We start from the raw sequence: 23,173 nt of genomic DNA, 5'->3' as shown, positions 1-23,173 counted from the left end.
AGTGCATGTCTTTTCTTTAGTTTACTAATAATAAAATATTTAAACTTTGACTAGAAGATAATTTCATTATTAAAAATAAACAGTGGTTAATTTAAGTCACCTGAGTTTCTGCAGTCTACAGTTTATATTCTCTAATGCGATCTGGAGTTTCTTCACTCCTGAATCCTGCAGATTATTGTTGCTCATGTCAAGCTCTTTCAGACTGGAGTTTGATCTCAGGACTGTAGCGAGAGTTGAACAGCTTTCCTCTGTTAGACCACAATTACGCAGCCTAAAATGATGAAGAGAAAGAGAATGTAAAAACACAAAGTACTTGAAGCCAATATTCATTGATTACTGAGGATTATTGTGTTATGGTCAACTGATTTCTGTAAGATACTTTAGATATACAATAATAATAAAAAACACAATACTCACATCAGTTTGTTTAGATTACAGTGTTTATCTTGCAGCAAAGGAACAAGATTCTTCACGTTTGAGTCTCCTAGTTTATGCCCACTCAGATTCAGCTCTCTCAGGAGTAACGGGTTTTCACCCACAATTCCTCTCACATACTGACAGGCTTCATCTGCAGCAGGACCCAAAAACCTGGAGACAGACGATCAATAAATGTCCAGTAATGTCAATGAGGTACAATATCTTGTGAAAGTGCCTTCAGTCATTTCCAAGACACCATAAACCCATTTTTGATGGTTTATTTCTCTCAGATACAACTGTTTTAAAATGACTGGTTTTGAACTTTTTTATAAAAAAAAAATCATTATTTTTATATACTTTGTTATTTAAAAAAAAAACCTCACTTCAGTGTCTTCAGTTGACACTTTGGATACTGTAGTACATCATTGAGCTGCTTCACTCCTGATTGTCCAGGATCATTTCCTGTGAGATCCAGCTCTATCAGGTGTGAAGGGTTTGATCTCAGAGCTGAAGCCAGAGCTTTATAACCTTCTTCAGTGATACTGCAGTCTGAGAGTCTAGAACATATAAAAAATGTAAATAAATGAACATTGTTGATCCAAGTTATTAATTAGCTGAATCGCTTATCAGAGACACAGTAAACCAGATTCTGTCATTAATGTCTAAGTTGATTCATGAATTACAATTAAATAATGGTCAACAGGAGCCTCACTATTGTGAGGTCAAAGACTCAATGATCTGCTGCCATGTCAAATCTGAAACGATCTATGCCAACCACAAGCCTCAAACACACTTGTTTGTTATTATTTGTTAAGTTGACATGGTTTTAATTGTTCAGGCAGAGGAGAAGAGGATCCCCCAGTGAAGACTGGTTTCTTTCGAGTATTTTCTCCTGCTACAAACATATTTGATGTTTTTCATTCCTTACCACTGTGACCTTTGGCTCGATCACTGGGGGATTAATGCAACGTGGTGAATTTCTAGCAGCTCCATGTTAAAACTACATAGAGGTTGGGACATTTTATCAATCTTCTTTAATTGTCAAAAACAGTAATAATACATGTAACAATCTACATGTCACAATCTGATTCAAATTTTGTGATCCATTTGGTTAAAAAATGTCTAATTTGTATTTGATTTTCTATTGTATACTGTATTTTCTCTTATATTACTGCATATTTGATTTTTTTAACTCACAGACTAAGAGAGCCAGCTATTTTCATCATAAGACAATCAATCATACTTCACTTTTAGATAAATATTTAATTACCTTTGAACGCTGAGTACCCGAGTCACTGTGGCACTGATATATGTGCTGAATAATACTATAAAGCTAGATCTGGTTTGTGTAGATGATGGTGAAATGTACTTACTTCAGTATCTTCAGCTTTGATTTCTTCAGTCCCGTACAGATCTCTTTGACTCCTGAGTCCAGCAGACGACTGTTGTTCAGGTCCATCTCTTCCAGGATGGTATTTTTGGAGAGGACAGTAGATAGAACTGAACAGCTTTTCTTTGTCATCTCATAATTATTCAGCCTAAACAAGAAAATCTGATTTATTATTCTTGTTTTCAGCAAATACTCAACACACATCAGTTCAACAGGTTTTCAAACATGTGTATATCGTGGGATTCACACTCATGCACGGTGTTGCTGATTAAATAAAATTCTGTTGCTTTTAAATGAAAATAAATATGATAAACAAGACATCCAAAGTACTTGTTATTTACTTCATTCCATCCAAAAGACGTGTTTTCCCTAAATATAGACATATTTTAGATTTTTTTTTTATAAATATGATGATCACTAAAAAAATTATATCACAGTTTCAGAATTCAAACATTTTAAAAGAGAACAATACATCATGGTTGTTTAAACCAATGAGCATTAAGCACAACTTTTTACGACTGCAGAATCGGACAAGTCTGCCTTGCCAATGCGAGAGTTTTTTTTACATACGTCAACATGACAGACACAGGCACACACTCAGACACATTTCTCCGGCTTGCATCCGTTCAATAGTTCAACCGCCATTCTGCGCACATTTTTCTCATCTCAAACGAGCCTAATAAATGATGTAAACTGAAGGCATAATATACAATCAAACTAATGATGAAACAAGGAACGTGTGTGTGTGTAATTAAAAAGAAAATGAGAACCAATGACAAAAGAATTACAATGTTAAAACAATACATTAAATGCTAAATATAAAGCAAAAAGTTATAATGCGATTAAAATCATGTTGACTCACTTGATTTTCTCCAGTTTGCTATGAGAGTCCATCAAAAGAGCAGAGAGCTTTTCCCAATCCAGGTCTCCTAGTTTATCTCCACTCAGATCCAGTTCTGTCAGTAATAATGGACTTGTACCCAGAACTTCAGTGAGATACTGACACGCTTCACGTGCAGCAGGACTTTTCAAAAATCTAAACAAAGAAGATTATCATTTTATATTACCTAATCTTAAAATGAATGCCTTATGCAGCACTCTTCCTTTTTAATGGGCCCAGTTTAGTGTGTGGTAAGTGTTATTTAACAGTATATTAAATGTTTATTACAATTGTATAAAACATTTGATTTGATGTAGTTTTAAAGGTACAGACAGTGTTTATGGTAAAAGGAAAGACAGATTTCTGTGATGGTCACCAGATCACCAGATGGTTTTTAATTTATAGACCTTATGTAGCCCCGCCCCTTTTCAGCGCTACGCTCATTGGCCCTCATTTATCAAAAGTGCGTACACCAAATTTCCAGCGTACACCTTGCGTACACTCAAAACCACGGTGAGTTTGAGATTTATCAATATGGACGTGGGTGTACGGCACGGTCGAAGGAGGTACAGTACGCACGTTTTGAGTTAGTGAGGAAATACCTAACACCACAAAACGCACTGACAAACTAAAAGATATATTATGACCCACTGTAAAACAAACAAACAAAAAAACAACATGGTAATTATAAACTTCAGTGTTTATTTTTGTGTAACGTGGACTTCAATGTTTAATTTGTGTGACTTTACCAAAGCATTTGATTTGTAAGCATATTTCAGTTGCGAGCCCGCTTTACCCTGACATTTCAGGATTATCCCCGGGAGGTGCGCACGGACTGGGTTCGGTAGCCTAATGAAAGGCTTTCAATGACCAAAAAATAATCCAGACTGACAAAATAATAAAAAATACATTCTTCTTCTTTTAAATGATAATAATAATAATAGAAATAATAATAACGATATCCTTCTTCTAAATAACAATAAGCATCATTAATACAAATCATAATAATAAGAAGAATACTATTACAAATTGTCATGCAATTATTAATGTGAATGAATGGTACTTCACATCACATCATCATCATCATCATCACTATAATTTGTGACGTGATTCGAAATTGAATGCTAATTTCAAAAGACGTGCTGTAAAATAATGCATTGTGATAGGTCATTTCGGCTCCACGTCGGAGAAGTTTCTCTTCTTTGCCGTCCTCCGTGTGTCCATGGCGTAAAATGAGGGCGTGGGGGGAGCGGAGACTTGAATATTTAGGGGCGTGTTATTCTAATGACGATCGTTTTCGGCCGCGGGATTTATCAAGGGCAGGCATTGCGTACACCTGGATTTCAAAGGTACGCACATCTTCATAAATCAGGTGGTGAGAGGAGTGTAAGCATAATCTTACGCCAACATATACACCCGTTTCTACGCAAGATTGATAAATGAGGGCCATTGTCTTTTGACTTCCGGTCTGTATTTTCAGAGCGATCTTGCGTATTTATGAATAAATGGCTCATTTTAAAATCTTCCCGGTCAACTGACATTTGTTAAGACACCTGCTTGAAACATTACAATCTAAAGTTAACTTTACATTAAGTAAATCCACTTCAAAAGCTAATTACTCCTGGACAGTAATGCCATAGAGATACACTATACAGAAAAGTTAAAAGACAATATTCTAAAGATGGCTGCGCCCTTGTTTCTCTGGCGCATAAGGTCCATAGAGTTCATTCAAAATACTGCACTTTATAATTTTAAGACACTCACATCAGTGTTAGTTTACAGTCAGGATTTTGGGCTACATTAAGAAGCTGCTTGACTCCTGATTCTCCAGGATCATTTCCTGTGAGATCCAGCTCTATCAGGTGTGAAGGGTTTGATCTCAGAGCTGAAGCCAGAGCTTTATAACCTTCTTCTGTGATACTGCAGTCTGAAAGTCTGTAAAACAAAAATAAGTTTGGACAGAGATTGGTTGTGGGCTCATAAATACATTCTGAAAAACAGCTCAGAAAAACATGAACTAAACCACATTTACATACAGTAGTTTCAGTTACGTAATTGATTACGACATTTAAAATAACTGACATGAAAAGTCAAACTATCCAAATGGTAAAACTGAGGAGAAAAGAATGAATATGAAATTTAAGCCACTGTAGTTTACATTTTCAGTTAGTCTGATAAAACAGACATTTACAAATGCAGATTAACATTCAGAAATGTTAATGAATAAAAATACACACTTCAGTTTCTCTAATCTGCATTGTTGATTTTTTAACAGAGGACAGATCTTCATCATTCCTGAGTTTCCTAGTTTATTTCCACTCAGATCCAGCTCTATCAGGTTTGAAGGGTTTGAATTAAACGCTGAAGTCAGAGCAGCACAACCGTCTTCAGTAATACTGTTATTATTCAGTCTGAAGAGAAAGAAAACAAGGAAAGAAAGATTCTTCAGTTTATTTCAGCCACAATAACAGAGAGATAAACCAATATGATGGTTTATTTTATAGCCCCATACAACTTTAGAGAACTGCAATAACAGTTTTCAAATATACTCTGAAGTTGATTACTTTAGAGAGTATATAACAATATGAAATACTCACTGGAGTGTGTTGAGTTTACAGTGTTTATCCTGTAGTAGAGGAGCGATCTGATTCACTCGTGTGTCTCCAAGTTTACGTTCACTCAGATTCAGCTCTCTCAGGAGTAACGGGTTTTTACCCACAATCCCTATCACATACTGACCAGCTTCATCTGCAGCAGGACCCAAAAACCTGCAGAAGAGAAGATGAATTAACTTTGCGTAATAAAAAACAGTATCCGATTATGATAGGGAAAAGGTGAAAAATGTTTTTTCTTTAATTTATTTTGATCCAACAGACAGTATAAGTTAAATAATAATTCTATAAACAATTCACTTGCATACAATTTTTCTGTTTTTTCCTCACCTCAATGTTTTCAGTGAATTGTATCGATCCGGTAGTAAATCATTGAGCTGCTTGACTCCTGATTGTCCAGGATCATTTCCTGTGAGATCCAGCTCTATCAGGTGTGAAGGGTTTGATCTCAGAGCTGAAGCCAGAGCTGTATAACCTTCTTCTGTGATACTGCAGTCTGAGAGTCTACAGAAAAGATAATTGAATTACAAAATACTAAATACGTAAAAACATCAAATGCCTCCCTAAAACTAAAAACAAAACAAAAAATATTGTATTTTAAAATACATTTCATACTGAGAATAAATAACACTTAATAATAATAATAATAATAATAATTAACAGTAATAATTATTATTAATAATAATAATCTTTACAAACCAATATTGGTTAGTGAGGCACATACAATGTAAGTGGATGGGATACAATATTGAAGGAAATAGGGTTAGCCCTCAAAACACTGAACTGGACTAGATCCTGAGAGCAACAGTGTGAACACAAGACGTCTGAGACCACATTCCTACTTCAGTGGAGCAAAAGATCAAAGCAAAAAGATCAGAGTCCTCTTTCAGGGACTGGCACAGTGTGAACGCAAAGTGATGCTTTTCACTTGGTTTACCTCTTGGTCTACTTTAAGGAGTCTGAGTTTGGTTCTTTTAAAGAGGACTCAGGTGTGAAAACACCCTCAGTATACTACAAACCTATTAACATATTTACTGAAATATTGCATGAGACTTATTGATTACTGAATATTACAATAGGCTTTATGCCGAGCGTCACGTGACCAAACCGGAAAACAGGTCTCATCGCATCCGCTTGTCAGAGAAAGTGTAAACGGCCGTAAGAACTGACTACGTTATCTATGGATTTTTAAGGTAATCAGCTAACCTACCTAGTTCACTTTGTTATTGCAATTTTATTACATTTAAATATCTAAACGTTACTGTGACGAAGAAAAAATATAAAACGTTTAAATATCAATCTGCACATGTGAGGGACATTGGTTATGCTAATCTTTGCTCACTCTTTTTAAGTTATCTTGAGTAAAACCGCAAAAAAATTCATGAAGCACGTACAAAAGGCCTGGACCGGAAGCTATGCGACCTGTTTTACAGAATACGGAAGTAAGTTGTGCATAGAGCCTATTAAACTTTATCCAGAGTACTACTTTATTGCACAATTCACATTTCTTAATATGAAGCCTAAAATGTGTTTTAATATCACTATTAGTGCGGATAGTATGATCATCAATGTATAACATCAGTCTTTAAATGCAAGACATTCAAAGTGTATATCTTTTCTTTAGTTTACTAATAATAAAATATTTAAACTTTGACCAGAAGATAATTTTATTACTAAAAATAAACAGTGGTTCATTCAACTCACCTGAGTTTCTCCAGTCTACAGTTTGTATTCTCTAATGCGATCTGGAGTTTCTTCACTCCTGAATCCTGCAGATTATTATTGTTGCTCATGTCAAGCTCTTTCAGACTGGAGTTTGATCTCAGGACTGTAGCGAGAGTTGAACAGCTTTCCTTTGTTAGATCACAATTACGCAGCCTAAAATGATGAAGAGGAGAGAATTTACAAACAAAAATACTTGATGCCAATATTCAGTGATTACTGAATATTACAATGAAACTTTATCAAGAGTACTTCTTTATTGCACAATTCACATTTCGTAATATGAAGCCTAAAATGTGTTTTAATATCACTATTAGTAAGGATATTATAATCACTGTATAACATCAGTCTAGAAATGCAAGATATTCAGAGTCCATGTCTTCTTTAGTTTACTAATAATAAAATATTTAAACTTTGACCAGAAGATAATTTAATTATTAAAAATAAACAGTGGTTCATTTAAATCACCTGATTTTCTCCAGTCGACAGTTTGTATTTTTTAATGCGTCTTCGAGTTTCTTCACTCCTGAATCCTGCAGATTATTATTGTTGCTCATGTCAAGCTCTTTCAGACTGGAGTTTGATCTCAGGACTGTAGCGAGAGCTGAACAACTTTCCTCTGTTAGATCACAATTACACAGTCTAAAATGATGAAGAGGAGAGAATTTACAAACACAAAGTACTTGATGCCAATATTCAGTGATTACTGAGGATAATTGTGATATGGTCACCTGATTTCTGTACGATAATTTAAATACACAATAATAAAAGAACACAATACTCACATCAGTTTGTTTAGTTTGCAGTGTTTATCTTGCAGCAAAGGAACAAGATTCTTCACATTTGAGTCTCCTAGTTTACGTTTACTCAGATTCAGCTCTCTCAGGAGTAACGGGTTTTCACCCACAATTCTTCTCACATACTGACAGGCTTCATCTGCAGCAGGACTCAGAAACCTGGAGAAAGATGTTCAATAAATGTCCAGTAATGTCAATGACATACAGTATCTTGTGAAATTGCCTTTTGACATTTCCAAGACACCATACACAATTTTTTGATGGTTTGTTTCTAAACTGTTTTGAATTATTAAAACGTTTTAAAACTACTGGACTTTATTTAAAAACACTCACCATGTCTTCAGTTGACACTTTGGATACTGTAGTACATCATTGAGCTGCTTGACTCCTGATTGTCCAGGATCATTTCCTGTGAGATCCAGCTCTATCAGGTGTGAAGGGTTTGATCTCAGAGCTGAAGCCAGAGCTTTATAACCTTCTTCTGTGATACTGCAGTCTGAGAGTCTACAGAAAAGACATTTCAATTAAACATTGATCACAAAATGAACAAACAAACTGACCAGTGCTAGACAAAATAGAATTAGAGTCTTAGACATCAACTCACCTGAGTTTCTCTAGTTTACAGTCCTTTTTTAGCCCATAAGAGAGCAGCTTCACTCCTGAATCCTGCAGATTATTATTGCTCAGGTCAAGATCCTTTAGACTGCTGGAGTCTGAACTGAGAACTGAAGCCAGAGCTGAACAGCTTTCCTCTGTTACCGAACACTGGTTAAGTCTGGAAAAAAAAGTTTGTCGATGTATAAGATTTTGAAGCAGCTTCACCAGCATAGGAGGCACACTAGCAAAGTCAGTTACTAGTGCCTCGGTCAGGGACCTGGATATTGGATAGGGGCGATTCGATTCCCTTCCCCACCCAAAAAGGTTGAGAACAACTGGTCTGTATAAATATATAAAGTGTGACCAGTGCTCGACAAAATAGAATTAGAGTCTTAGACATGAACTCACCTGAGTTTCTCTAGTTTACAGTCCTTTTTCAGTCCATCAGAGAGCAGCTTCACTCCTGAATCCTGCAGATTATTATTGCTCAGGTCAAGATCCTTCAGACTGCTGGAGTCTGAACTGAGAACTGAAGCCAGAGCTGAACAGCTTTCCTCTGTTACTGAACACTGGCTAAGACTGAAAAAAAGTTTGTCAATGTATTAGGTTTTGAACCAGCTTCACCAGCATGGGAGGCACACAAGCGAAGGCAATTGCTAGCGCCTTTTGAGGCCAAAGGAGTGAGGTTTACTGCACAGCTCTCGCTGTTTCTGTTGCAGTCTCATAATTTGTTTCTCACACATCTCATGATTGGTTCATACATAGATAGCTGATATTACAATCTTTTATGATCCTTACAACTCATCTCGTTTCATTTAAAGCTTGCCAAAAAATGTTTTGCTATGCAATAAATCACGTGTTTTCTACAATTTAGAAAAAGCAGAGCAGATAGATCTACAACTACATCATTAATGTATTATGGTGAACTACAATTAACTGCCCTTATCTGTCAAAATAGTTATTAGTCATTGTAATAATTAACTGATGGTACTGTAATCCATTATTTATACGCAGTTTGTAAAATATATGTCACTCACACCCATCACACAACCTACCTCAGTATCTCCAATTTACACTTCTCACTCTTCAGTCCAGAACAGAGTTTCATTACTCCTGAACTCTGTAGATTATTATTGCTCATATTCAGCTCTTCCAGATTGTTGTCTGATTCGAGAGCCTTAGCGAGACTTGAACAGCTTTTGTCTGTTAAGTCACAATCATTTAACCTAAAAGAAATAATTTAGAACACAAACAAAAATTAATAAACATTCGCTCCACATTGCTCTACAAATGTATACAAGATTTATTAATTTGAGATAAACAATAAATATATATGCAACAGTGATATTAAGAGTTTAAATTCAGAATGCTCCCTAATGATGATGCTTACTATAAGATGCAAGCAGAATATAAACTTGCCACGCTGTATATAAATATAATTTGTAGAATTTAATTTGGATTATGATGTTTCTTTGTTTTTTTATTTATTTAATTTTATAGGTGCTTAAAAAAATCTTAATAATCAATAATGGCTATAATTAACCATGACAATTGTAAATTAATGATTAAATAACATTCACAGTGTAGTGCACAGACTCTTTATAATCATTTTGAAATTGCTGTTTTATTTTATACTGCCATTCATAGAGTTAATGCGGGGAGTTCCAAAGACAGGGCGAGGAACAAGAGACAGAGTTAGGCTGGTTCTTCTGTGTTATATTTGTTCTGCCTTACGAAGTTCAGAAACAGAGCCTCCTTCGTCTGTCGTTCTTCAGACATTACAATACTTATATCTGGTATATGATTAAAGGGATAGTTCACTTTGAAATTAATTTTTGATATGTTTTAGCTTACCTCAAGGGCATGTCTTTGTGTCTTTGTTTCCACAGTAATTTCAATTTTGATATTTTTAGGTCAAACTGTTCTTGTCAGTCAGTCATATAATGGAGGTCTATGGTCACCAGCTCAAAGAGCATGCACAGAGAACTCCAAATTAAACACGATTTAATGACTCGTAAATGTTAGTACACATTGATGGCCTAAGACACGAAATGAGCAGTTTGTGTGAGAAAACGAACAGTATTTATATCGTTTTTACCTCTTGTAACCACAGTCAACATCCAAGTACTCTAAGGGTAAGGGCGCTTCTGTCTGCGCAAGCCCCGGAAAGCCCCGGAAGTGATCTCTCGCGCGTGTGTACGTCACGCTTTGTTTACACAGAGATTTCATCAATGTGACAGACATCAATGTGTACTTACATTTACGAGTCATTTAACCATGTTTAATCTGGACTTCTCTGTGCATGCTCTTTAAGGTGGTGATCATATACCTCCATTATATGACTGACAGACAACAACACTTTGACCTAAAAATATCAAACTTGAAATTACTGTGGAAACAAAGACACCGACATCTCGGATGCCTTTGAGGTGAGCTAAAACATACAAAAATGTAATTCAAAGTGAACTATCCCTTCAATAATACATTGATCAATAATTTTTGATCAATGTATTTTCTTTCAAATTACATTTTAGTCTTTAAATCATCTGTTTTCAACCTGGCTCCTGGATGCCCAGTGTCCAGCAGAGTTTAGCGTCAACATTAATTAACACATCTGAACCAGATAATCAAGCTCTTCAGAATTATTTAAAAATCTCAAGATAAAGCAGGTTGGATTTAAACTTTGTATGGCAGTGGGCCTTTAGGAACCAGGTTAAAGACCTCTGCTTTAAATGACTTACAGAGCTCTTTTGGAGATTTTCACAACTTCCAATAGTCTAAAGAGACACTCGTCTGATTTCTTGAATTTCTGAAGATCAAACTCCTCCATCTCCTCTTCTGATGTCAGCAACACAAAGACCAATGCAGACCACTGGGCAGGTGAAAGATCAGCCGATGAGAGACTTCCTTTGCTAAGGTCGGTCTGAATCTCTTTCACCAGAGTTTGATCATTCAACTCATTCAGACAGTAGAACAGATTGATGGATCTCTCTGGAGACAGATTATCTTCAAATTTCTGCTTGATGTACTGAACTATCTCCTTTTTGCTCTGGTCATTGTCTTCTTGCTGTGTCAACAGTCCTCGTAAGAGTAGTCGATTAGACTGGAATGACAGACCGAGGAGGAAGCGAAGGAAAAGGTCCAGGTGTCCATTGTCACTCTCGAGCGCCTTGTCCACTGCAGTCTTGAGCAAATCAATCATGGTTTCATTTTTGTTTTCCTGTTCTATAGACTCTTGAAAATACACAATTGTCTTGGTGATGTCTAGAATCAGATACGAATAAAGGTTCTTGAGCAAATCAGTCATGGTTTTATTATTGTTTTCCTGTTCTGCAGACTCTTGATCAAACACACTTTTCTTGCTGATGTGTAGAAACAGATGTGCAAAAAGGGCTGCAATAAACTCTTGAATACTCAAGTGAACAAAGCAGAAAGTGGTACCAACAGTGATCCCTCTTTCCTCCTTGAAGATCTGGGTACACATGCCTGAGTACACTGATGCTTCAGATACGTCAATACCACAGTCTTCCAGGTCTGTGTCATAGAAGATCAGGTTGTTTTTCTCTAGCTGATGAAATGCCAGTTTCCCCAGTGAAAGGATGGCGTCTCTATCCCAGGAAACATCAGGAGTGTATTCTCCATTATACTTTCTGTGGCTCTGCTGGATCTGAAAGCGTAGAAAGTGTGTGTACATTTGTGTCAGAGTCTTGGGAGTGTCTTCAGTATTTGATTCCTGCAGTGTTTTAGAGGCTTCATCAGACTGATTGTCATTATTTCTCTTCTCTTCCATAATGTTCTGGAGAACAGTGGCTGAAATCCAGCAGAAGACTGGGATGTGGCACATGATGAAGAGACTCTTTGATTGTTTTATGTGATCAATAATTTCATTGGCCATTTTCTCATCTGCGAATCTTCTTTTGAAGTAAACTTCCTTTTGTGCATCATTGAATCCTCGTACTTCGGTCACCCGGTCGATACATTCAGGAGGAATCTTACTGGCAGCGGCTGGTCTGGTGGTGATCCAGATGAGAGCAGAAGGAAGCAGATTTCCCTTGATGAGGTTCGTCAGGAGAACATCCAGAGAGGCTGGTGACCATACATCACGCCACGTCTCATTACTTTCAAACCTCAGAGGAAGACGACATTCATCCAATCCATCAAGGATGAACAAGACTTTGAATTGATTCCTTTTTGTAAGGTTCAGTCCTTTTGTCTCTGGGAAAAATGTAGATATAAGATCCATCAAACTTTGCTTTTCTTTCTCCTTTAAGTTCATCTCTCTAAATGGAAGAGGAAATATGAAGCTGATATCTTTATTTTCTTTTCCTTCAGCCCAATCCAAGACAAACTTTTGCACAGAGACGGATTTCCCGATCCCAGCAACTCCTTTTGTCAGTACAGTTCTGATCTCTTTGTCTTGTTCAGATGGTTCAAACAGATTTGTGCATTGAACTGGTATCTCTTGTGAGTCTGCACTCCTCAGTGCAACCTCAATCTGTCTGACTTCATGCTCTGTATTGACATGTTCACTACCACCCTGAGTGATATAGAGATCTGTGTAGATGTTCTTCAGAAGAGTGGAGTCACCATGCTTTGCAATTCCTTCAAACACACATTGATACTTCTTCTTTAGGCTACATTTTAGTGGATGAATGAAGAAAAGCTCATCTAAACAGAGGAACAAATACAGATAGTTATAGTTTTCTCTCCTACATGTACAAGTGTTAGTCTAGCACAGGGGTCGGGAACCTTTTTACCAAGAAGAGCCAAACAAACAAAACAAAATTGAGAAATTTTTCAAAAGAGCCAGAGCAAAGTTTACACTCATATATTAGACAAATTTGCAACAGTAATATATAATAACAACAGTAGTAATATACGACTTGCACTGGTAGCAGTTCTGGTAGTTATATAACGTTACAACAACAACACTTTTTTTTCCACAAAAAAAAGTTGATTTAAAAAAAAAAAAAAAAAACTTTCACGAGGCACATAATATACGCGCGTGCATGACAGAGAGGGAGAGAGCGACACTCAAGGTCTCACGCTCTATCCGTCTCTGCCATGCATGCGCCGCGCGATATGCATGTTATGCGTGCAGCATTGATTGATAGCGAGATAGACTATCTCGCTTTAGATTCCGGGAGATTTTAACTAATTTTCGGGCATCAGGGAGACGTTGTCAATATGCGGGAGACTCCCAAAACTTCCGGGAGACTTGGGATGTCTGATATTTTGTTCACTGACATGCTGGTTTCTAGCACATTGGACGAGAAGCGCAGGGCCTCATAAAATTCAAACACTTTATTCTCTAGGTAGGACTCCATAGACTAGGAGTGTAGTGTACACCGGTGACCGGCGGCACATTCTGTCCGCGGCGCCCAGCAACAGCTCAGGACCTTTTTCAAAATCCTGCCTCGCCACATAGCGCCATTTACATAGTTTTATATAAAACTTACTTTTATTTGTCTCAAACAGTCGTTAATGTACATACTGACTTCACCGTGTGCTGCAATTTATATTTACTTTTACATTCATTTTCAGAAATCAGCTGCTTAAATGAAAATTGCTGATGAAAATTGCTGAGGTAAAGTGTTCTGCAGGCTTAGCGACGATTGTATTTAATTGTACAGTACAATTATAACATAGTACATTATCTTAATTCTATAATGTCCTTAAACATAACAATATTGCCAGCCATAAACTGAGAAAGTGTGCGTCCGGTTTGCGATACCTATGTCCTAGACGCGGCGCGCGCTTCTCGTCCGGTGTGCGATAGTTCTGTCATAGATGCGGCGCGCGTCCGGTGTGAGACCCCCTTATGACACCACACAAATTGAGAAACGGACATCATAAACAAGTGATTAACAAGTGTTGCATGGTGCATCTCAAATTATCTCTTAATATTTTACTTTTTGAGAGACTTTTTCAGTCAACATTTGAAAATTGGGAGAGCCATATAAAATCCTGAAAAGAGCCATATATGGCTCGCGAGCCATAGGTTCCCGACCCCTGGTCTAGCAGATGGTCATGAGTCTCTTACCTTTTAGAGTATTAGCAGCTTCATCTTGCTTCATCTCTCTCAGGTAGTGCAGTGTGAGATCAAGAGCTGCTTCTTTAATACTACATCGTTTCTCGTTAAAGTCCTTCACAATGTCTTGAGTGCTCACCTTTTGTAATATGTTCTTAAATTTACCCAGCTCATCCTTCAGAAACTTGATTATTTTGCTCTCAAGATCCTACAAACAAAGCAACAAAAATCAAATAAAATTAATAATAAATCAAATTTGTACATTTAAAACATCTAAAAACATGCATTCTCTTATTTTTTGAGTTCTTAAAGGTGCAAAACTCAAGTATCTGAGTTTTTGCAGAACTACACCCCCTCTGGTGACAAGCGAAACTGCAACCAGAGGTGTGCGCGTTCATGGAGGAACACACACACACACACACACACACACACACACGTTTGCACGAGCTGTTCATAACCAAAGGAGCATCAGCCGCACACTGTGTGGCACACATCTTTTGTTACAGTCATAATGAGGTAATACAGTTATAAATCTGCAAGTGATTTAAAATATATGAAAGGAAAGGCATTCGAGTAAATTACACACTTATGTGTGTGTGTGCGGAAATTCTTCCATATATCTCCATGTTGAACTGTTTTATGTTCTTACTGTATCCACTTATGATTGAATTATTATGGAAACACGTTCAGTTATTACTTTGTATAGGACCCGTTTGAGCCCTAGAGCCGACCGGAGATCTCTCCGTTTGTTGAAAGCTTCCCGATGCTGACTCTCGTCTTATTCCGACGCCTGGCACTGGACAGACTGAAGTTTTATTTTCTTTGTCTTACGTGGAGTTTGCGTTGCGGTGTGGATGAACTACAAGCCGGTCTCTTTCCGTGCTATATACAGATTTAATGAAGTGCACGTCACCGAAAGCAACAGATATGAGCTGTATTTTATTAATCATCGGCTAATTTCAAAATCAGCAAAGACAGCAATAAGAAAGAGCGGCAACAGGCCTTGTAAGATCATTTCATTCCTTTACTTTTAATGAAGATGGTAGTGTCAGGAGTCTGCGACTTACTTTCAATTTGATTTGCGATAGATTGTGGCGCGCTGGCTTTATGAATAGGCACTCAGCTGCTCATCTGAGTTGATGCACGTCGTCATATATGACTAAAACAACATGACATATAGCCTGGTTTCAACAACCAGAGGCATTTACACTTGTCCAGTTTCGTCATTGGGCTGGGCGATATATCGAATATGTGCGATGTATCGTTATATTTTTTGAAACGATATGGAATGAGGCAATACCGTTTATATCGATACAGTAGTTTGATATGAGCACATCTGAAAAATAGCGGAGGTTGCAGTGTGAGCTGCTACAGTGAAAGTAGCTAGGCTACGTAGTACAATTTGTCCTAAACATGACACAAGCTTATATTAATTGCGTCAAAATCACTTTGATTTAGTTAACAAGTTTAAGGTAGCTTGCCGCCCTGTCAAATGCTCTGACAGACACTGTTGCTGACTGACAGATATACAAATGCGTTTGAGATGTGGTGCTTTCCTCAGTGCTCAACTTACATTTCACATATTCTCCATCTGTAAATGTTAGAAAGTAAAGCAAATATGTCCATTTCACAACAAATATGTCCATGTCAGAAGAGGACGAGCTTCTGCAAGTGAATCTCCGCTAAAATTCATGCTTCCTTGAACGAGCGCCGGCGCGCGCATGCGCGTGAATAGTACTACGTAGTACGCAATAATTCTGACTAAAATAAACATATTGCTAAAATATTTGTTGTTGGAGGAAATAAATGTGCCATATGTGGAATTTTAAACCTACAAGTATATATTTTTAATGAAAGTGAAAGTGATTATAATGGGGTAATCAAATGCAGGCTAATATAATTAGTTTGTGCTTTTGTTTTTGTTTTTATTTTCATTTTTAGTTTAGCTTTTAGTCAATATAAAAACAAAAGCTTTTTGCACATAATATATTGCATAGCCTATATTATATTTGTTTCCATATCCTTCAATATCAACATTGTTTGTAGGATATCATTGGGCCGAATGAGAATATACTATATATATATATATATATATTTTTTTTTTAATATAAAGATTTTCTTTATCTAAATAGAAAACGTAGAAAGTACCGAGATATATATCGTATATCGCCATTTGACCAAAAAATATCGAGATATGATTTTTTGGCCATATCGCCCAGCCCTACTGGAATGCGGCCCAGACCACGTCCTCAAGTGGTTTGAGCGATCGGATTCAAATCCATTTCAAATCCGTTTCGGAGGGCATTTACATCCTGGTTTTTTCACGATCGAATAGCTGTCCGATCACAGAAAACGCATGAAGTGACCAGGTTAAAACAGCCCCTTTGAATCCATCGTCTACTTTGACTAAAGTTGTGTCGCTCGAGTTGTCTTCTCTGATACGGAGAACGGCGGCGAATAGCTACACGAACCTGCCAGACATAGCCAAGCGAGCATGAACGGACATGACGTCACGGCCAGTCTCAGATTCGAGCCCAAATCCCTCTTAGTTATTTCACTGTACAGGATTATAGAGGCGATCGCAGTGATCAGAGAAGGGCTCATTCAGCCCATCAGGCGATTGTTTGAGCATGTATGGGTTAGAAAACAGCTATTTTTAACATGAAATGTTGCGCAATGCACCTTTAAAATTAAGAGTAATGGTCCAAAACAATTAGAAATAAAATTTCTACTTTTTCTGAAAACATGATAAATAATCTATTTGTTTAAATATCTATGAAAATGTATAAAAGTTTCCTTACCTTGAAGATACACGGGAGATTGTCTGTGAAATTCCTGTGTTTCCTGTGAGCCTGGAAATCTGAATCTAACGTTTTATATATCCTGTTGGCAAATAAAATAAATCAAAATTCTGCATTTCCAGGAAAAAATATAACCAAAATCTCCAATCAGACTAGCGGAAATTTTATTCTGTGAATCATTGCTGTATTTAGTTAAGTTTCATCACATAGATAGACCATTGTAGAAAAATTATAACTCTATATAAAAACTTATAAAAATGACCGTTTGATAGATGTCTTCTCACTGAAGTTCGGTCGACCACCATCATTTGAAAAGTCACTCTTCACAGACACAGGGCTGGACACATGTGAGCCTGAGCTTACACTAACGACACAAAGAACAGAGAGAAAGCACATTTCACTACAGAAGACACTTCAGTATTATATTGTGTTATTGGAAAGAAGCTCCAGATTGAGTTCAATAAAGAGGAAATCAGACTAGTGGACATTCTATTCAGTGAATCATTGCTGTATTTAGTTAAGAATTGAATTGAAATATCTTTAATGTCCCCAAGCGGCAATTTAGTTCACAACCGGTAGCCAACACATACACATTCACACAAAAACAGATAAAAACATGAGATAATAAATAGATAAAAACATAAATTACATGTACCTATAATTTGTTGAGAAACCCAACAGCTATTGGTACAAATGATTTCAAATATCTGTTGGATCTGGCACGTTTTCGGTAGGTATACCTCCTTCCTGATGGTAGGGGGCAGAACTCGGAGTGTAGAGGGTGAGTGGCGTTAGCCAAAATGGCCATTGCCCTCTGTGTAGCTCTGGCCTTATACACATGCTCAATGCTGTTCAGATCAGTACCAATTATTTTCTGACATATGCTTACAGTTTTTCCCAAACTGTTTTTGTTAATTACACTCACATTGCCAAACCAGCAGATCATAGTAAAATTGACTCAACAAAAGATTAATAAAAAGCTTTCAGAAGGGATCTATCAACATTAAACTCAACTTTCTCAACTTTCTTAAAAAGAAAAGTCTCTGATTAGTTTTTTTTTTGCATATATAGTCTGTATTGGTGTCAAAATTCAATTTATCATCTAAAATGTTGCCCAAATACTTGTATTGTCTTTCCACATCTAACGCTATAACATTAATCAATGCAAGTTTCCCCATATAGATAGACCATTGTAGAGAAATTATAACTCTGTAATGTTAAACATAAAAATACCGTTTGATAGATGTCTTCTCACTGATGTTCGGTCGACCACCATCATTTGAAAAGTCACTCTTCATAGACAGAGGGCCGGACACATTTGAGCCTGAGCTTACACTAATGACACAAAGAGAGAAGAAACTATTTAATAACAGAAGTTCATCTGTTTTTGTTAACGGCACAGACTCTCTCTATTCTCTTCACAGACGGAATCCTGATGAGGCATTTGCCCAATCAACTGTAAACTTATACTTTTTATATACATTTTTCAAAAAAATCAATGTAACTATAACAATATTTTTGTACTGCAATATAACACTACTGCTGATAATTTGATTTAGACTTAATATTGTTTTTCCTTTTCAGGTTTTAGTTGTTTATCATCTGGGCCACAAAATATGTATTTATTAGGAAGTTCTGCAAAGCATTTGCAAATATAATAGCTTTGTTCTTCACAGGAATAATCTAAAACTTCAGTAGTTTAAAATGATTGTGTGAAAACAAACGCAGTCTTACCTATGTTTCTCTGAGAGACTCATCCTAGAGAGAGAGTCCTTTCCTCGCTCATCTGACATACTAAACTTCCACTGAAAGCAGATCAGCTCTGGTTTGTGGAAACAATCAGTCGTTATGATGAAGAATGTTAAGTTAGCACAGCAACAAACACTATAACAAAGTTCATGGCTCTAAAATGTATAAGTGAATAGACATTTAAATAGTGTGTTAAAACACTGAGAGGGAAAAATTAACCCAGTTTGTTACATTCTCTATTGCAGTTCAGCATAATTTTACAATCATATTCAATTTTTATTAATTGTTGATTATTTTGTCATTTTTTGATCATTATTTCAAATTCAAAAAACATTTAATCATTTTCAAATGCTCCCCTCAACACACGTCTGTTCAATCATTATTTGATATATCATTGAATGAAGAAAAACGAGAAACAAGTTATTCAGCTTGATTGTTCGTTCTGATGATAGAAAAATGTATAAACTATGGAAGTAAAATACTGCCAATGTTTTTAAAACAAAAAAGCTTGTTGAATGGCAGTCCTTGAAAAAAATGTTTCAATAACCCTGCTTGCATTTTAAAGGAGTAGTTCACTTTAAAAAAAACTTTTGCTGGTAATTTACTCACCCCCATGTCATCCAAGATGTCCACGTCATTCTTTCTTCAGTCGAAAAGAAATTAAGGTTTTTGATGAAAACATTCCATCATTTTTCTCCATGTAATGCACTTCAATGGGAGCCAAACTGTTCAAGGTCCAAAAGACACTTTCAGTACAAACTGCAAACTGTTCAAAGGGCTTTAAACGATTCCAGACGATGAATAAGAGTCTTAATAAGAGGAACGATCGCTCATTTAAAAGAAAAAAAAGTTTGTTTGCAGTTTGCACTGAAAGTGTCTTTTGGACCTTGAACCGTTTAGTTCCCACTGAAGTGCATTATATGGAGAAAAATGATGGAATGTTTTCATCAAAAACAACTGAAGAAAGAAAGACATGGACATCTTGGATGACATGAGGGTGAGTAAATTATCAGCAAAAGTTTTTTGAAAAGTGAACTACTCATTTAATGCATTATATTTTTAAAGGAGAAATTCAACATGGTTCTATGTTTAAGCAGTGAATATTTCCATTCAAAACATTTCACACACGTTTTGACCTATAAATATGAGATAATGCGGTAGGCGTAGGCCTACATGATTTGACAGTTTATTTTCTTAAATCTAAAAAATCTAAAAGGTGTGCATCATGGCTGGCATGCTCCTACAAGAAAACCTTACTGTTGGTTTTATCACTGTTAGTCATTGCTCTTCAAATGCTTTTTATGTTAGAAACATATTTTGTATGTAACTTTGGAGACGGTCCATAAATGTGCGAATATATCCAGTGTCAAGCCAGCTTTATGCCAGTATTTCACTGGGAATCTCTCAGCATGAAACTAGTTATAACTATAAAATTCTACTACATTCTATCAAAATTGGCAAATATGTCAATATCTCCAGTAATTTTTATTATTATTTTTTTTGGCAAAGACAAAAGAAAAACGCTGGTAAATATCTGAACTATATATGACAATAATTAATTGATCAAGTTTCTATCAAAGTCTGTGACCAAAAATAAGAAACACATGAAATACCTCTGGTAAGATTGTTCGGCCACCATCTGACGAGTCACTCTTCACCGACAAATTTAAGCACCCTTTTAAAGATAAAGAGTGTGTTCAATAAAGATGTCAAATTAAATATTTAAATTTAATAACAAATTATGCTCTTTGACAAAAAAAAAAAATGAAAATAAAAAATAAAACGCCGACAAAAACAAGGCCTAGCCTACATGAACGAACGTTTAAATTATCTGCAACTGTAAATTGGAAAAGTATTTTCAATTTCGCTTAACAAAAACAACAGCATAAGCGAGAAGTGAAACGTAGAAGAACCTAAGAGAGAAACGCAATAAATTGTTAAGTACTTAGCAGCTAAGTACCTCAAGTCAACATCCGGTGTTACGGATCAACTGGGGATCATGTTAACTGGGGACGCGCGCGTGCACGCAAATAGTTTTACCTGGATTTCCAGCAGATGTTAACAGCGACAGATTCGTGCCCTATTTTTCACCGATAAAAACGAATATTTCACCAGTTACCAGTACACGGTATGCAAATAAAGCGCTTTGTTTTTGCAGTGTATGATATTCCTTTGTATTTGACGCATTTTCAAAGAAGTTTAGCATACTTTAGTGTCAAGCTCAGAAACCACGCCCATGTTAACAAGGGTCATTCGCTTTCATTGGATGAACAGACTTGTCAGCGCACTTGTGTTGTCATGAGTTCTAATCACAAATAACAACAGATGTAACGTTAGATTAAGTTAAAGTAGGCTACCTAAAAGAAACATAAATTGCAAAGTCATTTACATTTTTTCAACAAGTTGCATTTTTCGATCAGCATATATAGCCTAATTTTAAAATGGATCAATTATTTTTATCTTATCAGCTTATTTTACTCTGATGATATTTAGATCTCTTTTTTGAACAACCAGCTGTGACGCGTCCGTATCATATATATCATGAAGTTAATTATCTCATGAACTTAATGTAACATTTTCAAAAGATTCATAAAATAAAAAATAATTTCTTTGTTTCTTTCAGAAGAATTTTGTATTTACTACTGCATATTTGTATAAGCATGTAATCATTTGATCAACCATCAAAACATGGAATTGAGCATTCATGTAGCTCAAATAGTAGAGTGTTGTGTGCGCAACACCAGAGTCGAGGGTTCAATTCCCAGGGAAAGCAAGAACTTATAAGACTTTAGAATGTGTACCTTGAAATGCAAAGTTGCTTAAACATTGTACATTATGCTCAGTAGCATAAACTTGAATGTTGTGTAGCCTTTCTAATGTCTTGTATTGGACATTTAGAGAACACTTTGTCTTTAGTGATTAAAGTCCTGTGAAAAACACAGAGTGTATTACTGAAATAAGCAGAACATATGATATTGTGATGATGACTTATTACAAATATACAGTATAGGCCTGATATTCTCTAGCCTATGTCTAATTTTCACCTACATCACTAACCTCTTAATCATTTGTCACCTCACATGAATGTCATGACCCTCTCTAAAACAATACGAAATGCTTTATTGTTTACTTGCTGACATCTTTAACAAAAGAAATATTACAGAATAGTCTATGAGTTTTATAAATAAAATATAATGTGTTTGGGCAACTTTTTATGTAATATAAATTATGCCAGTGCTCAAAAGGTCTATAAATTAAGTGTCATTATTGTTACTGGTGTCATTGTTGTTAGGCCATAGACTACCACAGCAAATTGATGCAATTAAAGTTACACAAATCAAAAACTTTGTAGGATAACCATTATTTGGCAGCTGCTCAATAAAGGAACACTAAGAGGAGATGTGAACATTTCTCAGTGAAGGGTGATTGTGTGTTAAATTGCTCTTACTATAGAAAGGTAATACAACTGACATTTATTTTCTAATATACCATGATTTAAATGAGATGGAGAGCAGTAAGGCCAAACTGGCCAATGGGTAAGAAAAAATTATACACATTGCAAAACAAGTAACTGTTCTTCATTAGCATGTAATTCTAACTTATTCTATAGTTTGTTCATCCTTCCTTAGATTGAATGTTCAGAAGGTGAGACTGTGTGGTCAGACCTTCACAGATGGCAAAAAAGCTGTCCTGGCTGCATGCATGCACATTTGCCTATTTTTTTCTTTCTTTTGTTGCTTTCATAGGTCTGTTTAGCTGTTTAACATTTATAGGGAATGTTCAACAAACATATTCATTAGCTAACAGTTAGCTAATGAATATGTTTGTTGAACATTCCCTATAAATGCTGTGGGTAAATCACTGGATCCATAAGCTATATGGCTTATCAATTTTCACCACTCTTTATGAACATTTATGGAGTGTACTGTATGCTTTATGTTTTAACTCATTCCTCAGAAACATTAAAATTCATAAATAATAAATAAATAAATGCTTGACATGTCCCTTTAACCACAGCAGTATTGCTGCTCAATTTTAATTAAGCCACAAATTGGCATCATAACAATAATCTGCGAATACACAAGCACTGCAAATACACAATGTCAATAGTATAATTTATTTAATATATTTACAGTTGTCATCAGATACAAATTTTATTGAAACTAATGTAAAAAAA

The 23,173-nt window shown here is 36.0% G+C and overlaps 1 protein-coding gene across 3 annotated transcripts in view; it reads right to left on the bottom strand.

Moving 5' to 3' along the window:
* LOC120475650 (uncharacterized) overlaps positions 1-23,173 on the bottom strand; it is a 33,483-nt gene that overhangs the window by 9,644 nt on the left and 666 nt on the right. The window contains exons 2-24 of one of the 3 annotated variants that reach the window (XM_089120482.1): positions 20,610-20,671; positions 18,982-19,069; positions 18,481-18,582; positions 17,510-17,611; positions 17,248-17,329; positions 14,459-14,654; positions 11,157-13,083; positions 9,471-9,641; positions 8,824-8,994; positions 8,423-8,593; positions 8,152-8,322; positions 7,807-7,977; positions 7,490-7,663; positions 7,004-7,177; positions 5,630-5,803; positions 5,285-5,455; positions 4,925-5,098; positions 4,452-4,622; positions 2,670-2,843; positions 1,791-1,955; positions 801-974; positions 418-588; positions 101-271 (exon numbers count right to left, since the gene is read on the bottom strand). In XM_089120482.1, coding sequence (XP_088976608.1) covers positions 101-271; positions 418-588; positions 801-974; positions 1,791-1,955; positions 2,670-2,843; positions 4,452-4,622; positions 4,925-5,098; positions 5,285-5,455; positions 5,630-5,803; positions 7,004-7,177; positions 7,490-7,663; positions 7,807-7,977; positions 8,152-8,322; positions 8,423-8,593; positions 8,824-8,994; positions 9,471-9,641; positions 11,157-13,083; positions 14,459-14,654; positions 17,248-17,329; positions 17,510-17,611; positions 18,481-18,582; positions 18,982-19,040 — 5,216 coding nt within the window. In that variant the 5' untranslated portion in view covers positions 19,041-19,069; positions 20,610-20,671. The remainder of the gene's footprint in view (positions 1-100; positions 272-417; positions 589-800; positions 975-1,790; positions 1,956-2,669; positions 2,844-4,451; positions 4,623-4,924; positions 5,099-5,284; positions 5,456-5,629; positions 5,804-7,003; positions 7,178-7,489; positions 7,664-7,806; positions 7,978-8,151; positions 8,323-8,422; positions 8,594-8,823; positions 8,995-9,470; positions 9,642-11,156; positions 13,084-14,458; positions 14,655-17,247; positions 17,330-17,509; positions 17,612-18,480; positions 18,583-18,981; positions 19,070-20,609; positions 20,672-23,173) is intronic. The other 2 variants (XM_089120488.1, XM_089120484.1) reach the window with 2 other exon arrangements.

The sequence above is a fragment of the Pimephales promelas genome, chromosome 2 (genome assembly GCF_988280905.1).
Source record: "Pimephales promelas chromosome 2, fPimPro1.hap1.1, whole genome shotgun sequence".
In the NCBI taxonomy this organism is placed as follows: Eukaryota; Metazoa; Chordata; class Actinopteri; order Cypriniformes; family Leuciscidae; genus Pimephales; species Pimephales promelas.
The sequence above is the reverse complement of the archived record's forward strand: the minus strand, read 5'-3'. Positions and strand labels throughout refer to the sequence as shown.